The 17,509-nt window shown below is 40.2% G+C and overlaps 1 protein-coding gene across 15 annotated transcripts in view; it reads left to right on the forward strand.

The window, feature by feature from the left end:
- Positions 1-3,315, forward strand: part of INPP1 (inositol polyphosphate-1-phosphatase) — a 30,512-nt gene extending 27,197 nt beyond the window's left edge. For all 15 annotated transcript variants that reach the window (XM_008516525.2, XM_008516523.2, XM_070581669.1 and 12 more), the window contains 2 exons: positions 735-909; positions 2,483-3,315. In XM_008516525.2, the coding sequence (XP_008514747.2) occupies positions 735-909; positions 2,483-3,044 (737 nt within the window). In that variant the 3' untranslated portion in view covers positions 3,045-3,315. The remainder of the gene's footprint in view (positions 1-734; positions 910-2,482) is intronic.
- The last annotated feature ends 14,194 nt before the right edge of the window (positions 3,316-17,509 follow it).

Raw genomic sequence — 17,509 nt, forward strand, 5'->3', positions numbered from 1 at the left:
TCATATTGTTGTAGCTGCGTGTTGCTGTGATGCCGAAAGTTACGCCACTGGTATTTCAAATACCAGCAGTGTCACCTATGGTGGACAGGGTTCAGTGGAGCTTCCAGACTAGACAGACTAAGAAAAAGGACCTGACCATCCACTTCCAAAAAAATTGGCCATGAAAACCCTGTCAGCAGCAGCAGAGCATTGTCTGATAGAGCACCGGAAGGTGAGAGGATGGTGCACAAAAGACTGGGCAGGGTTCCGCTCTGCTGTACACAGAGTCGCTAGGAATCGACTAGGAGTCAGAATCAACTCAACAATACTAACAGCAAAGGTAGTTTATAAACAACAGAAATTTATTTCTCATAGTGCTGAAGGCTGAGAAGTCCAAGATCAAGGTGCCAGCACGGTTAGGTGAGGGCCCTCTTCCTGGTTCATAGCTGGCACCTTCTCACCATGTCCTCACATAGTGGGAGGGCCTAAGGATCTCTCTGAGCCTCTTTTATAAGGCACTAGTCCCATTCATGAGGGTTCCACCCTACTGACTTGAGTACCTCCCACAGGCCCCACTTATTAATACCTTCACCTTTTGGGGGTTATGATTTTGGGGGGACACAAACATTCAGACCATAGCAGTTACCAAATTACTAGAAGACAGAAATGATATAGGGCAGAGTTTATAGATACATTCATCCTTATCTTCTAAATAATCATTTCCTGAATCTAAACAAACTTGGTTCATTTTTCAGATTCAACTTATCAGTATATAAAAGGTTCTGCTGACGTTAAATCCAACCAAGGAATCTTCCCCAGTGGACTTCAGTGTGTCACCATTTTAATTGGTGTCTATGACATACAGACGGGGGTGCCCCTGATGGGAGTCATCAACCAACCTTTTGTATCACAAGACTTACATACCCTCAGGTAAAAGATGAGCATTTTTGGTGTATTATGGTTTTTAGAATTTACAACCTCAGCTTTGCAAATTGTCATGATTGTCCCTCCATGTGGCATTCCCATGGCTCAGTACATTGGGGTATTCCTACTGAAAGTCTGCATGGTTGAATTAGAGTTCTATTTTCAGTCTTGGGTTTGGCATAATTTTTTTTGAGGCTAGGTGCATGCTGGTAGAAACTTTTAAAAGAAATGCTATCTTGGAGAAATCATAGTTTTGCATTTGGAATAGAGCAGTCCTGTTCCCCGTTTTCTAGAATCCACTCAAAACCAGATTAATAGCACAGTGTAACACTGTCTCCTAATATATTTGGAACAAGATAGATGTCATCACTATATAGCCGGTTGAACATTTATATAATTTTAGAAAAAATTCAAAACAAAATGTGAAAATTATCCAATGAAAAGATGAATAGGAATGGCCAGGATCAGAACCCGACTATGGGGTTCTCTGCTGTAAATACTGGCAGCATCACTTCCTTTTCTGCCTCCTCCCTCCTCCCCCCTTATGGACTTCTGTACGGAGCATAGAGGTGGTCAGGCTGCCAACTGCCTCTGATCATGGCCTGATGCTTTGGTTGACTCCAGGGCATGTCAGAGTCTGTGGAAGCAAGCAGCTTCTCTCCTGTGGCTTCAAGTTTTTATTGAAATAAGTCCTATATTTCTATTTATATAGGACTAAATAATTTTGTTAAACTTTGAGTTGCTTCAAGCAACTAGTAATTGTTTGCTCTTTAATAGTCATAAACTACACCTCTGAAATTTTGACATTTTTCCTCTACTCTTGCCTTCCTCCAAACTGAAAATGTGTTTCTGTTATCTTTAAAGGGTCATTAAGGGACTGTATGCAGAGATAATCGTGGCCTAGAAATGGGTGATAAAGTAGTTAGTGGAACAGATTCTGGAGTGAGAATTCCTGGGTTTGAATGCAGATTCAGCCACTGACTTAAATTCTTACTCTTACATTCTCTAAGCCTCAGCTTCCTCCTCTGGAAAGAGTCAATTACCCAACATATATGATAAGGTAAACATTGAGAAATGATAGGTACTATTATTGTTGTTGCCAAAAATACAAGTCCATCTTTCTTGGTGTTAAAGTCAAGGTGGAACCAGTGAATAAGAGAATGAAAAAGAGTTATGAAATGAAGAAAAGCTTATAAGGAGTAAAAGATTTGCAGATTGAAAAGAGAAATTATTTATCTGTTCACCTTTTTCCCTATTAAAGTTTAAAGACCAAAAGTGGCAATGAAATTTGCTGTGTCCCTAGAGGCCGGAAATCCCACACATATTTTCCCATCATCCTAGATCGATGTGATAACACTATAGAACTCAAAGCATTCCTAACCTGCAACCACACAGGCAGCTTCATGCACAGGAGTAACTTGTAGAAATGAATTAGCTAGTTGATATCCATTTCAAGGCTTAAGGACATTGAGACTCGTTACATTATATCTTTTTCATATCATTAAGTTAGAAAGCAACACGAATAATAAAAAACAAATGTGATCACCTACCGTCACTAAGTGAAAGTTCTCTTCCCTAGGTGGAAAGGACAGTGCTACTGGGGGCTTTCTTACATGGAGACCAAAATCCATTCCCTTCAGCCTTCCATCTCGAAAAGAAACAGCAGTGACACCCGGAGCCAACTGACCACAAACACCAGCTCTGAGGCGGAATTCTCCCACCAGTTTTCAGCTGTCATCAGTACGAGTGAAAAGGAGACCATCAAAGCTGCACTGTCACGTGTGTGTGGAGAGCGCGTGTTCCCAGCAGCTGGGGCTGGTTACAAGAGCCTCTGTGTTGTCCAAGGCCTTGTTGACATTTACATCTTCTCAGAAGACACCACCTTCAAGTGGGACTCTTGTGCTCCTCATGCCATACTCAGGGCCATGGGTGGGGGAATGGTAGATTTGAAAGAATGCTTGGAAAGAAATCCAGAAACGGGGCCTGACTTACTACAGTTGGTGTACCACGTGGAAAACGCAGGTGCTACTGGAGTGGATCGCTGGGCCAACAGGGGTGGACTGATTGCATACAGATCAAGGAAGCAGCTGGAGACATTCCTGAGCCACCTCATGCAAAACCTGGCAGATACACATACATAGACGGACTTTGTCCTCATGTTCTTGTAAACCAAACTGTGAAACGATTTCCTACATCTCTATCTTTTGAAGATAGCTTTGTTCTATTGATGGTCGGCATTCATCTTCCTCTTTTGAGGAGCATTTTTCCATTATGTGTTCATAATGTTAATTTCAATAAAGGAATGACAGTCATGCAGCAGTTAAATAGGCATATGAAATTCTTAATGGTGGATATTGTGCTATAAGTGCTGCTTTTGAAACACTTCAATAAACTATTGACGAGAGGAAAAAATCCCGCTCAAGTAGTAAAATTCCTCTAAACATCAAAGTGATAAGTAAAATGTCACTGAAACATTAGGGCGAGCACAAAGGGGGTTGTGCCTGGGTTTTGTTTCCTGTCTTGAAGGAAAGATCTGCAGCTTTAGCCTTTGGCAGAACATTGAGAACTGTGAATTTGATGCATCGTCTAGCCAAGTTCGTGTACTTTCCACAGTGTTCTTAAGTTTCTTAGAAGAATTAAAGCCTGGAGCACTGTGGGCTCCTTCCTCCTCTCTCTCTCATATGCTCTCACATGCACGTACACATACTCGCTCACACTCAGATACGCACACATTCTCACACACACATACACGCATTCTAGTACTCTCTCTCATCCTCTCTCATGCTCTCACATACACACTCCATTTCTGTAGGTAAGGCAGAAGGGGATAGAGTAAAGAGGTTTCTGCAATTTTTGTGTTTACTGCATTTCAAAAGCCAGAGGTAGAGTCAAATATATACAGTCCTTGGCTACTGGAATGCCATATTGAATATCCTCTGAGGTGGACGTCAACCACTTTTCCCTTTCTCTTCAGCAGCCCAGGTAAGGAGGTAGTGCTGCCATCTGGAGGGATCAACTCAGCTTGGACTGCTTTCTGCCTTGCGCCCTCTGGGGGCCAAAGAGTATTTCTGCAGCATCCTCTTCTACAAACAATGAAAATAAACTTTTTAATAGTATTTTGTTGCATACAGCAGATTAATGATTTGTTTAGTGATAGGGTTATAGTTTTTAAAAATATTCATTGTGCTTTATGATTCTTGGCTCTCAAGTTGTGTATCCTTACTGCTTACAGTCTAATTTTTTTTTTTTTTTGAGGAAGATTAGCCCTGAGCTAACATCCACTGCCAATCCTCCTTTTTTTTGCTGGAGAAGATTGGCCCTGAGCTAACATCCATGCCCATCTTCCTCTACTTTATATGTGGGACGCCTGCCACAGCATGGCTTGATAAGCAGTGTGCACCTGGGATCTGGGCTGGCCCCGGGCTGCCAAAGCAGAACGTGAACTTAACTGCTGTGCCTCCAGCCGGCCCCCAAATCTTAAAGGTGGATTTTAAGTCAAAGTGAATTCATTCTTTACAAAACACACTAAAAACGAAAATCCACACGCTAGTCTTGCTCCCCCATGTGCATCAGAATGAAGAAACAGAACATAGTTCAAGAAAAACCATTCGTTGTACACATGAACATTTATAAAGTATGTAAATTATCAATAAAATGCAGTGAAAAGTCATCTTCAATGTGATCTGAACAGGCAGTTTGTCAGTTGGGGGAAAAAGCTGGATAGGACAGGGAATCAAATCTACTCTGTGAACATCAATTACATACATTCACTGTCAATCTTTGCAGGAAAGCCAACGCCCTTCCTTAAGCAAGTGTCTGCTGATAGGTCTGCATTGTTTTTCTTGCATAAACCACACTCGTGGAGTAGGAAGTCCCCTGCTCTTACTCTCCCCCTTGCTCACTCTGTTCCAGCCACACTGCCTTCTTTCTGTGCCTTGAACTTGCCAAGCACGCTCTGTCCTCCTCAGGACTTTGCACTTGCTGTTCTCTCTAACTGGAAAGCTCTTCTCCAGATGCTGGCATGGTTCCTCACCTCCACCAAAACTTTGCTCAAATGTCACTATATCTGTATGATTTGTACTTTTCACTCTATTGCGACCCACGTTCCCCTCACCCACCCCTCACTTCCTCTCCACTTCCCTTTTTTCCTCCATAGCACCTGTTGCCTTCTAATATAAGGTAGAATTTGTTTTGTCTGTCTCCTTGCTCTTGAATGCTAGCTTCACATGGGCAGGGATGTTCATGTATCAGGTAGCCCCATTGCTTAGAAAAGTGCCTGGGCACAGAATGAGTGTAAATGAGTTATTTAATGAATGAATTGGGCTCAGAAACTGGACAAGAATTAATATGCATTAGCAACTATTTCCAAATCAATGATTTCCAAAATACTACAGAAAACTTTGCTGCAGTGCTGAGAATTAGTCCTATAGTTGGTTAAATTCTCAAACAATCACTTTAATGCTTGAAGTAACCTAGGATTCCTATGTCAGAGAATAAACATCGAAATATTTCCCAAGCTAATATTCAAGTCCTGGATATCAGCCCTGTTAAGAGTTAAGGGAGAAAGTAATGGTTAAGTCACTTTTCCTCCATTCTAATGTCCTTTTGATGGCAGGGCAGGAATGAGAGAGCTTGCAACAGCTGGAATAGGAAGGAAACTAGCCACCTCTCCCTACAGCAAATCTAAGCCCTTTCGACTGGGTTTGGGAATCAGATACAAGGCTGTGTAGATGCAGCTACCTTAGGGCGAGTATTTCTAAAAGCATGGAGCTCTTTACCGTTGGGATGGCTTACCAGCCTCATCCTTTCAAACACGTCCGTGGCGTATTAGGACAGCTTGCTGTGGGGACAAACTTATTACCAGGTTAAATTGACATATTTAGGCTTAGCGTGTAGAAGTAGGCAAAATAGTGAAAAGCCACAGAGAACTAATGTCTTCCAAACCTTAGAACATAGGAAGGAGCGCCATTAAGTGGGTCATTTGTAGCTTTCATATTATTTTTCCCCAGGACAAATATTTTTCATCAATTTATCATAGTAATATATCATAAACTAGGTCATGCATGTGGCAGGTTGGTTCTATGGTTGTTTTTTTAAAATAAATTCTAAGGATTATGATCTAATTATCCAGATTATTCTGAGAATCTAGACTTGCATTGCCCAAATGGTATCCATTATCCACTAGCTATTGGGCACTTGAAATGTGGCTAGTCTGAATTTAGATGTGCTGCAAATGGAAATACATACTGAATTTTATGAAAAAAGTAAAATATTCATAATTCATTGTATACATCTCTATAACAATTTTTGCAATGGGATAGTAGTTTTAAATTTTGGAATAAAATACCTAAACTTGCAACTTTATGAATATTATAACAAAGTAATAGTTCACTAAGGCACTAAGTTCACTAGTAAAAGCAATTAGTAATATTTAATAATCATTTTATTTCCCAGGTCCCATCTGTAAGTTACTCATTTACATTTTGTTGTTTTGTTTCTCACATTTCTCATAACTACTGATTTATTCCTTCTTTCATGCAAGCACATACTACTGTATCTTCACTGATTTAAAAATCTGTTAAAAACAACATGACAAGGGGAACAATTTTGTCCCCCATTTTTGTTCAATAGTCCACAGTGAACCACAAATGAAACTTGACATATAGCTTGCTACCAAGGAAAGAGTAAGAACGGGTGTAAGGCAAAGAGCATGGATTTTGGAATAAACAGACCTGGATTCACTGCACCTGTGATGTGATCTTAAGTTAGATGTTGAGCCACGAAACCTTTTTGAATCCCAGTTACTTCATCTGGTAAAATGATTTATGTGATCTATCAGGAATTTTGTAAGATGCAAATGAAGTAATGTGTGTAAAACATCTCTGACGTGGTAGATGCTCAACAAAACATAGCTGCTAATACTTTTATTATCCATGTATAATGTAGTCAAAATAAAAATTATCAGGAAGCAAAAACATGACAAAATAAGTTAAAAGAGAGACTTCACTTTATTCAGTTAGTAATCCAGACAATTTGTTAATAGGCTTAATTCTTTTATTGTAATATGATAACGTAATACAATATTATATTAACCAGCTAACATATATTGAGTACTACACTCCAAGTGCTGTGTTAGACATTTACTTGCATTATTTTCTTTAAAATAATGAGCAAAATTTGTATATCCCCAGCTGCCATGGCATAACATTGTCTCTTCCTCCTGACTAGATATTTGGCTTGCATTTAAAAAATCTAAATTGGTTAATGAATAAAATAACTTTTCAATATCTGCTTTGTGAAACATTTACTAGAGATTCCCTTCACCTGTTGCTCTCTATGCTATCACCTCCGACTCAGCCCAACTGTTCTTAAGGATTGGCTCCCACATTGAGTAGGATCTTTAGGATCAATGCACTTTTAATGCACTTTGTGTGCTGCCAATCTTCTGCCCTGGCTTCTGACCCCTTAGTCATAGGCTCCCTATATGAGCTTTTCAAGTGCCAATGCATGAGTATTCTATAAAGGGCTCTCTACTATGTTATAATGACAGGAGTATAAAAAACAGACTTTTGCACCTTTGTGTAAAGTCCCTAAGCTAGCCCTTCTGTCAGGAAGAAATCCAGCCAGATAAGTCTACAGTAATACTTTATATCAGTAAGCATTAGGTTTAACCATGAGTGGCGAAATGCCAAAATAACAATGGCTTAAATAAGATAAAAGTGATTTGGTAAGTGGTCCAGAGCTGAAATGCAGGTCCACCCTATAGTCCTCAGGGACTCACGCTCCTTCCATCTCCCTGCTGCCCCACCCCCAGACTGTGGCTCTTCTTCTCCGTGTAAGACAATAGGATCTGCATTTCAGGCAGCAAGATACAGGAAAAGACAAAGAAAAATGAACAGATAGGTGATTTCTCACCTCATTGACCAGAACCTAGTCATTCGACTACACTTATAAGGGAAGCTGGAAAATGTAGTCCCTATTTTGGGCAGCCATATACTCAGCCAGAAATCAGGCATTTTATCCCCCTGGAAGATGGGAAACAGGTATTGGAAGACAACTAGCAATCTCTATCACCCTCGGTCCAACTGAGCTGTCCAGGCTTTGGCCTGGGCCTGACCTCTGATCACACATTCCTTGCTCTTATTACTAAGGTCTCATGACCTTTATAGTCAAATTACTCCAATCCCCAGCACAGGCACTTATCTACTTATGATGTACTTATCCACTCATCCTCCCAAGAATTAAAAGTGCCATAAACACAAACATTCATCAAGATGATAAAGAAAGGGAACTTCCTGACAGCAAAAACACAGACGAAAATATAAGACAAACATAAATACAGTTACTCCTCTGCTGAGACCTGTGAAAAATCTCTGGGATTTTTGATTCTGCCCGTTCACCTAGAGGCCTTACTGCCTGCTCTCATCAGACCACACCTCTGCCTTTGTCTGTTAGTGCTCAGCATGCAGACACGCTCGTGTGAAGTCTGCTTTATACACCTTGCTTGGCCCCTCCACTTAGGCGTCTGCTCAGCCCAGTCCACAGCAGCTGGTCATAACTCCTTGTCCTGCATCCCTATCCCAGAGCATGTTACTGTAAGCAGCCTTAAACACAGCTACACACAAAACAGCACTGCCCACTCCATGGCAGAAAAAGTCAAACACAGATGCACACATCTGCTGCTTTCCCAAAGGGGAAAAAAAGCAAACAAAAGTTTCCTTCTTCTCCTCCAGTTTTGTTTCCATTTTTTTTCCTCTAAGTGCTAAACTCAAAAAGAGAGTGGAAACTCTAAGTTGTAACCTTTCACATCTGTAGTTGACACCTCTAATTGTGTCTGGCTTGGTACTTAGGTTGAAACACATGTTCACAAAGCAAGCCTACGTAACTGCCAACGTCCCCTTAGAATGGCAGGAACTCACTTAAGCCCGGTGTGTGCACAAATAGAGCTTCGAAACTGCTCCAGGGGAAGTAGCTGTTTTGAGCTCTGACATCGTTCTTAAAAAGTTTCATTTGCTTATTATTTCTATCTGATAATCAGGCTACAAATTCTGGCTCTGTAACAAAATGCCTATAATTTTAAATATGATTTTTCTTTTGTAGGCTATATTTTCAATGCTCCTGATCTCAAAGGAGCCATGATCATGCAGGATTAAGAGCGTTCTCCCTTTACCCATTAAAAAAAGAAAAGAAGGGGGCTGGCCCCGTGGCTGACTGGTTAAGTTCGTGTGCTCCACTGCAAGTGGCCCAGTGTTTCGTGGGTTCGAATCCTGGGCGCGGACATGGCACTGCTCATCAAACCACACTGAGGCAGCGTCCCACATGCCACAACTAGAAGGACCCACAACAAAGAATATACAACCCACAACGAAGAATATACAACTATGTACCAGGGGGCTTTGGGGAGAAAAAGGAAAAAATAAAATCTTTAACAAAAAAAAAAAAAGAAAAGAAAAAGAACCACTCCTGGGCTGGCTTCATGGGCTTCTGACTTGTACAGTTGCAGAAGGCTCCTCATTCGTAAGGTCACTGTCCTTGTTTCTGCTTTTGCCATCTTGAAATTCTTAAAAATTTTATCTTTGAACTTCTCCGTTAAGTCGAAAGGACAGTGGAGCATGCGCATGAACGGAGGCGTGACGTACAGTGTGTGTCCGCCCCCTTTCCCTGCAGCCCCATTCACGTGGCGGTCACGGTGACCAGCGAGCGCAGAATTCCGCTGGACCCGTGATGGATGGAGTTCAACGAGATTCAAAGCCAGAACAAGTAAGTCTATTACATTTATGACGAAGTGGGGCTCTGACAGCCCGCAGGACCAGAACTTGCTTCCAACGCAAAAAGAAAGCAAAGGCATTGTAAGACAATGGACGACCAAGGAAATTTAACGTACCCTTTCTTCTTTGTGTTATTTTCCTGTATTAACAAATCATGTAGGCTGAAAACGACAGGAAGGAAAGGGAAAGATAGGGCCACTCATAGTTTCTTCTCTTTCCAGTCCTTCCTTGCCAGTAAGCTGAAGGTAGAGAGGGTTGGCAGAATGTATTCATGTCAAGAAGCGAAATAAAAACAGTTGAGTTAGTTTCACACACTGTTTCCACAATTCTGGTGAGAATAAAATATGTACTCGTGAATGAGCTATGAAAAATGAATTGGGTAATTTTGGTGATTCCACCTATAGTCCACCTTATATCTACCCTTAAAACTGGCATTGCACAATATAAAGAGGAGTGGAAAATTCATGCAAATGAGTTAAGTTTTAAAGTTTTCTTCACCTAGAATGACATTAAATAGCAAATAAATAGTACCATGACAAAATGAGAGAGAAATGGTGGAAGAAAGGAAAAATCTTTTTACTTTAGTATCTTAAAGAAGCTTTTCTCCTGCTTTCTGAGCAAGGAGCCCCACATTTTCATTTTCCCTGGGTCCCACAAATTATATAGCCAGCCCTGAACTGGTCCCATTTCGACCTCTGAGCTCACTTGTTCTTTCTGAATTTTTGTGTATTTGCTGCCCAAGCCCAAACCCAACCCACTGGTGAGCCAGGTCTACCCCAACTGGGAATTGAACGGTCTAAGTTATATGAGAACTGAGATGATAAGAGAACGAAAGTGTGTTTTGTGTACATTTCTCACCTAAGAAGTAAGCTGGCCCTTTATGCTGTTACATCCTCAAGCACATTTCAGCATATTCAAGCATTTACTGTAAAATTATCAACACTCTCCACCAGGTGTCTCTAGCAGATTTGAGCAGCCATGTAAGTAACCTTAAAGGCAAACTGGCAAAGTTCTTGTCTTGGGTTTTTCCAATGGGTCACTTTTCACCTACATCATCATGTTTTAAATATGCCATTTTCCTTAAACAACTCGTTCCTTTTATTGTGTTTTATTCTTTTCGTTGCATGCTTCTTAACTGGAAAATATGAAGTAAAAAGAAGGGAAATTCAAGATCCAAACACAACTCCTGTTGACATTTTAGTCAATTTCCCTAGAGTTGTTTTCCTTCTATGCATAAAAGAATGAAAACGTGAGCAGCAGGTTAGGAGAAGATATGTGTAATATAAATCTAGCAAGGGCCTTGTATCCAGAAGATGTAAAGGGCCCCTAAAAATCAATAGGAAAAAGACAGAGAGCCCAATTGAAAAAGGGCCACAAGACCCTTTACCAAAAAGAGTATTTAAATGACCAATAAATGTATGAAAACGTGCTCAACATCTCTAATCATCAGGAAAATGCATTAAACCAACCACACAGAGACACCACTACACCCACCAGAATAGCTAAAACTTAATATCAAGTATTGGTGATACTTGAACTAAACTAAAAGCCTCTAACATTGCTGGTGGGAGTATAAATTTGTACAACTACTTTAGAAAAATATGTGGCAATATTTAATAAAGCTGAACATATGCTTATTCTATGACCCTTTTCTAGGTAGATAGCCAACAGAAATGCACATAAATGTACATCAAAAGACATGTATAAGAATATTCATAACAACACTGAAACTGAGCATGAAGAAGTTAAAAAATCTTCCTTAGAGGAAAAAAATTTGAGATAAGCTTTGCTAACTGCAGCCGTGCATATTCAGCATAATCAACTGTTGTTTAAGCCTAACCAGGTCTTTCTGTCCCTCCTTAGTATGTGAGTGAGCTGTCTTTCCCAGGAAGTCAAGGTCCAGACATGAAGATTCAGCCTCACAAGGCCAAACGCAGGCTGAAGATGAAAACTAATCAGAAAAGTCCAGACAGTCAAGGGAAAAGAAATTCAGTCTTCAAGTCAAAATGCAGGCTGGTGGGAAGGCACCAAGCAGCATGGCCACATGCTCCCCCTCCCCTACCTAAAACCCCAGCACAGGCTCTCCCTCCTCTACCTGAAACCCCTTACCTTCTTCCCTTCAAGGAGGTGGATCTGAGTTCTAACTCCCATCTCCTTGTCTGGCTGCCTTTTGATAATAAACCTCTTTCCTTGCCACAAGCCTGGTGTTTCAGTTTTTCCTTCACTGACCCTACTGTGTGGTGGGTAAAGGAGCCTGTGTTTGGGTTTGGCAACAATCTGTTGAGTCAGTCGGGAGGCTCTTTGCCTGTGGCTCTGCAGCCCTGACTGACTGGGATTTCCTGGAAAGCAGTCCAGCAGCTGCCTAGGTGATTTGCCCTAGGGACTGTCCCCAGTACTGTCTGTCTGACCCAGCACCTCTGGCCCTAGGTGCATTTTTCTTGTGGCAAGGAAACAGGCTCTAGGTTTGTTTGTTTGTTTTGGCTTCTGGTTTGGAACAGACATCCTTTTGGTGAGTTTCCTTGTTAAAACTGACAAGTCCTGTTTTTCCTTTCTATGTTTGCCTCTGTTTCAGGGGTTTTATTCCAGGTTACTGGAGTTTGTTCAGGTGGAACCCTGATTTGTTGAAAGGACTAATTCTTGGTTCCATGTGTTTTGATACCTGTGTGGATATGTGTGAGTGTTTTTAATGTGTGTGTGTGAGCGGTGCCATAATGCGAAACTCAGATTTGGTTCTCAGTGGCAGACCTCTGGGTTACATATTGCAAAACTGGGATGTTTTCAGTTATAAACCTATGAAAAAGAAAGAGATAAAACAATCAAATTTGGGGTCTCAGCTTCCTCTCCTGGTCTTACAGATGTTAATGAAAACAAGTTAACAAAAGAATAAAAAGCAGCTGAGAAAAAAATAAAGGGACTCTTCTCAACGAGGTGACAATTTTTAAAGGTTTTTTTTAAAAAAAGGTAAATAAGACAGTGGGGTAAATAAGACAAATATTAAAAGGGGGAAGAACAAAGACGAATCAGAAAAGGGAAGAGTCACAGGACTCGTCTCAGCAGGATGGAAATCTTTAGCTGGTTATTAAAAAGAAAAATAGGATAAATAAAATGGACATGAATGAAGTTAAAACAAAGGTTTTAATAAAACACTGACTAAGGTTGGGTGAGCTAAAAGGACCCCCTACTGGCTGCCCAAGATGAAGGGACCTCAGATAGGCCCGTTCTATTCACCCCAGTTTGGAAAAAAAAAATTTTTTTAAGCCAGAAGGCAGGAAATCACAATGAGAAACCTGACCATCAACTGTTTGGGGCAACAGACTGCTAAGGTTGATAATATTATAAAGATTAAAATGTTTGAGCTAATATATGAAGAGGTCATGTCAACTTTGGATTTTTGTTTTTGGAAATGGATGTTATGTCTGGCTGGGAATGCTTCCCCTACACAATATTATAAGACCAAGACTTAATGGAATCCTAATGAAAGTGTCGATGCAAAGTAACCAATAACCATCCTATAGATGAGAGAAAAAAAGAGTTTACGTGAGCCAGAGTGAGGATTATAACCCGGGAAGGCTTTAGAAAGCATTCTTGAGAAGCACGGTTTTCAGTATGGTCTTACATCTTTTTAGAATAAAGAACATACATTAAATACAACCAGGATACATTTTCATCAAAATTTCAAAGAGGTGTTCAGTTGCAAATTAGGAGGTCAAAATGACCTGATCAGGAAAGGGACTAATCCAGGCCTTATCAATAAGGCATTACCGATAGGGCGTAGGAGGGGAAGTATGCATTCTTATATTAAGAGAGTGCATTCTTTAATGCTTAAGCAGATGTACAATGTATGTTTGATGGGCCGTAAGTCAGGCTTTTTAGTTCAAGCTGAATCAGTTTTGAACCTGAATAGTTACCCCATATACTTCAATATGTGAAAATCTCTTGTCATTTCCCCTTTTGATCAATAATCTTTCAATAGAAAGCATTTCTGGTCAAAATATTGTCCCTCAGGGGCTGGCCCACTGGCACAGTGGTTAAGTTTGGACATTCTGCTTCAGCAGCCCAGGGTTCACTGGTTCAGATCCCAGGTGCGGACATGGCACCACTTGTCAGGACATGCTGTGGTAGGCACCCCACATAAAATAGAGGAAGATGGGCATGGATGTTAGCTCAGGGCCAGTCTTCCTCAGCAAAGAGAGGAGGATTGGTGGCAGATGTTAGCTCAGGGCTAATCTTCCTCAAAAAAAATTGTCCCTCGGTACCAGGGTGGTTGCTGCCTGCCCTGGGTCCATCATGCCCCCTGGTGCTAGGCCTTTATTTCATTGATTTGTCCAGTATCCATGTTGAGGGTAAATAGTCAAATATAGTGGACAAGCACAGAGGTATATATTAACAGGTGAAGTGTTTCATAGGTTATGCAATTTGTCAGTTATTTTAAAATTATTGCACAAACATTGCACTTGTGCTTTTACATGACTTCCTATAGTTACATTGTTTATAACAATTATAGAACAAGTAATCCAGTACTTGAAATGATTAGCTTAAAAATGAATTCTTAGGCATAGCCTTAATAAGAAAAGGGGATTTGTCCAGGGTTGTAAGATTGATCAACCATCTCAAGTCGCTGAGCAATCATTACTCTAGCTTGTGTGCCAATCTTACAACACTGAGAAAATAGTAATTAGGTTTGAATATTAGGACTAATACAAGAATTCCAAGGAATAATAGAAATAGGAATTGCAATCCTGGTCACAAATGGAAGCCAATACCGGAAGGGAGCCAACTAAACAAATCAAGCCCAGGTATAGGATCGCTTAAGGCATTCACCTGCTTTTTTCATGTGCTTTAGCAGAGATGATACATTAGAGGAGGTGTAAGGTATAAAAACACAGCATTCAGCTTGAATGATATATGTATGTATACCACATTGGGATGCTGTAAGAATATCTAAGCCCATTCTATTTTGAAGGACAGCCTTTCTCACTAAAGACATTTCAGTATCTAACAAGGCCATTCCTGCTTGACTACTGTTAAGGGCTTCTGTACGTGATATGACATCCTCTAGCCCCAAAGAAGAAAAAAGTATAGCTAGTTGCTCTGTGGGCATACCAGTGGAACACTGAATGAGCTCATCTGGCCTGAAAGAGAAGGAGATGGCAACAGATGCTGGTTCAGTCTGAATCCTTCCCTGCATCCAAGGGAAAATCAGGGTGCAGTGTTTTAGCCATATAGGCAGTACCCAAGGCCAGAGATTTGTTCCACATGACTATTGAATTCCATTAGAAGCCACCCAACAAATACCTGGCCTTCAAGACCAGTCTGTTCCAAATCAGTTACTTTCTTTAACTATGATAGTATGTTGAAACCTCAAGTGGAACAATTATAAAATAAGTTTACAGTTTAAGCCCCACAAAGGTTTAAATGAGCAGATACAAGGTTGGAAATACAGACGTGGTCCAGAGTCTTGGGACAGCTGTGTAAAACAGATGCCATCTTCTTCTCATTCTGGTTTGGAGATATTTGTTTTGGAATATTGAAGTCGGGTATCAAATAAGAACTGAAACCAACTCAAGTGGCGAGCCCTTTTTTTAAACAAGAAATGTGAATCCAAGAGTCTATGCCTTTTGATTCTGCAGTGCATGGATTAGTTAAAAGCACCTGGTACAGTCCTTTTCAACAGGGCTGCAAAGAGTCTTTTATTTGATGCCTCTTGCATAAATAAATTCTCCAGGTTATAGCCCACAATATTTAAGGTCTGGGAGCTCCCTGTGAAAAGAATCAGCTACCAACCTTTCATTTCTGTTAAACATCTCAATGAGACCCTGACAAAAATGTAATATCTCCCGTAAGCAAAGTTGGTTCATATATTTCCTCATCTAATAACAGAGGTCATCATATTATTATTTCAAAAGGAAACAGCCAGTGTTTACCAAAAGGGTGTAGATCTGAGATTAAAGAGCACTAGTGGGAAAGCTTTTGGCCATGAGAGAGTAAATGCTTCTGAAAGCTTTGTCAATTGAGTTTTGATTGTGCTGTTAGTTCTTTCCACCAATCCTGAGGACTGGGGGTGGTAAGTGCAGTGGAAATGCTGCGTTATTGGCCAAATATTATAAATAGATTTAATTATTTGTCTGGTGAAATGAGTTCTCTGGTCACTGTGTAACTCAGAAGGAATTCCTCAAACAGGAATTATCCTTTTCAATAATAATTTAGCTAAAGCCATCACTCTTCTGAAGGAAAGGTCTCAACCTAATGTGAGAACATACAGATCATTAAAAGATATATTTATCCTTGAGATGGTGGCATTTGGACAAAGTCCAATTGCCGTACCTCAAAGGGTCCCTTAGGGAAGGGAAAGTGCCCTTGTGATTCCTGAAATAGTTTCCCTAGATTATATTTTGGGCATATAGCACAACGAGTATAGGCTTTGTGAGCCACTGTGGGAGAAAGTTTCCAAAAGTATTGTTTTCCCCATAAAATCATCTTTTTGGGTGACCAATGGGTTAATTGGTGTATATGCTGGAAAAGCGGCAATTGTGCTCCAATAGGTACTATGGGTTTTTTATTGGGCCTGAACCACACCTGTGATGGCATGTCAAAAATTCCCCCTTTTGACTGCCTTATTGGTTTCTCTTCTTCCGTGGTGATTTCTTGAGCCTGTAGAAGGAAATCTTTCACTTGGTTACAGAGTTAATAGAAGGTAGTGGGCATTCTTGAGGCTGGACAGCATATCCAGCTTGATAACTTCCTTGCTTATTGTTTAAGTAAGATCCAGCTGTAAACCAATTAAATAATAGAATGCAGTCATGTCTTTTCCTCTTGTGATGTTGGGAGCAAGGTAGCAGGATTAAAATAGTGAATAATATTTACCTACGCAATATAATCTAAGGTTTATCATCATTTACTTGACAATGTTTCCCATGCAATTTAGCATACCAAACAAGCCTAATTCGTATTCCCACTTTTATAAGAAGAGAGAACAAATTTCTTTGAGAAGTCCCAAGGGCCCTCTGAAAACTTTCAAAGAAGGTCAAAATAAAGACTTCATTTAGGATGTGAATTTTGGGGAGCTTGTCAAAAATATCAAAAGGTTTTAAAACACCTGGTCATAGGAATGCCCCTATGGCTGAGTGGTTAAGTTCACGTGCTCTGCTTTGGTAGTCCAGGGTTTCTCCCGTGCAGACCCTGGGCATGGACCTAGCACTGCTCATCAAGCCATGCTGAGGCAGAATCCTACATGCCACAACTAGAAGGACTCACAACTGAAAATATACAACTATGTATCAGGGGCTTTGGGGAGAAGAAGAAAAAATAAAATCTTTAAAAACACTTGGTCAAATAAGGTCAAGTGTCTGCTGATCTTGTCACTGTGAAACCATGCTTAAGTATCTATTCAAACAAAGTGACAGCCAAAACAGTGAAGGGCAAACAGAGCATTAAAACAGTCAGGAAAAAAAAAATCTTGATAGAGAAACCGCAGTCTTTTTGAACATAGGAAATTTTAACCAAACACAAATCTTCTGTCCTTTAGGTAAACTTACTCAAAAATAAAGAAAAACCTTTTATAACCTCTTTATCAAGAGCAGACTGGATTTTAAGAAAATTATCCCTTTTAAGAGAGAAAGCCAAGTTCTAGTTCTTGTACCAGCTTACTTTTTATATTAAAACTCATTTACTTAATTAGATTCATTTCAATCTTAGCCAACTTGACCATGTACATAACTCCTCAGGGTTTTACTTGCATCAACCTTCTGTCATTTTCTTTTTTACATTCAGAATTTGTCCCATGCTTTCTTTTTTCCCTTCTAGTACTTTAGGACAAATTTATCCTTCTTAACAAAACA

Source organism: Equus przewalskii, chromosome 17 (genome assembly GCF_037783145.1).
Source record: "Equus przewalskii isolate Varuska chromosome 17, EquPr2, whole genome shotgun sequence".
In the NCBI taxonomy this organism is placed as follows: Eukaryota; Metazoa; Chordata; class Mammalia; order Perissodactyla; family Equidae; genus Equus; species Equus przewalskii.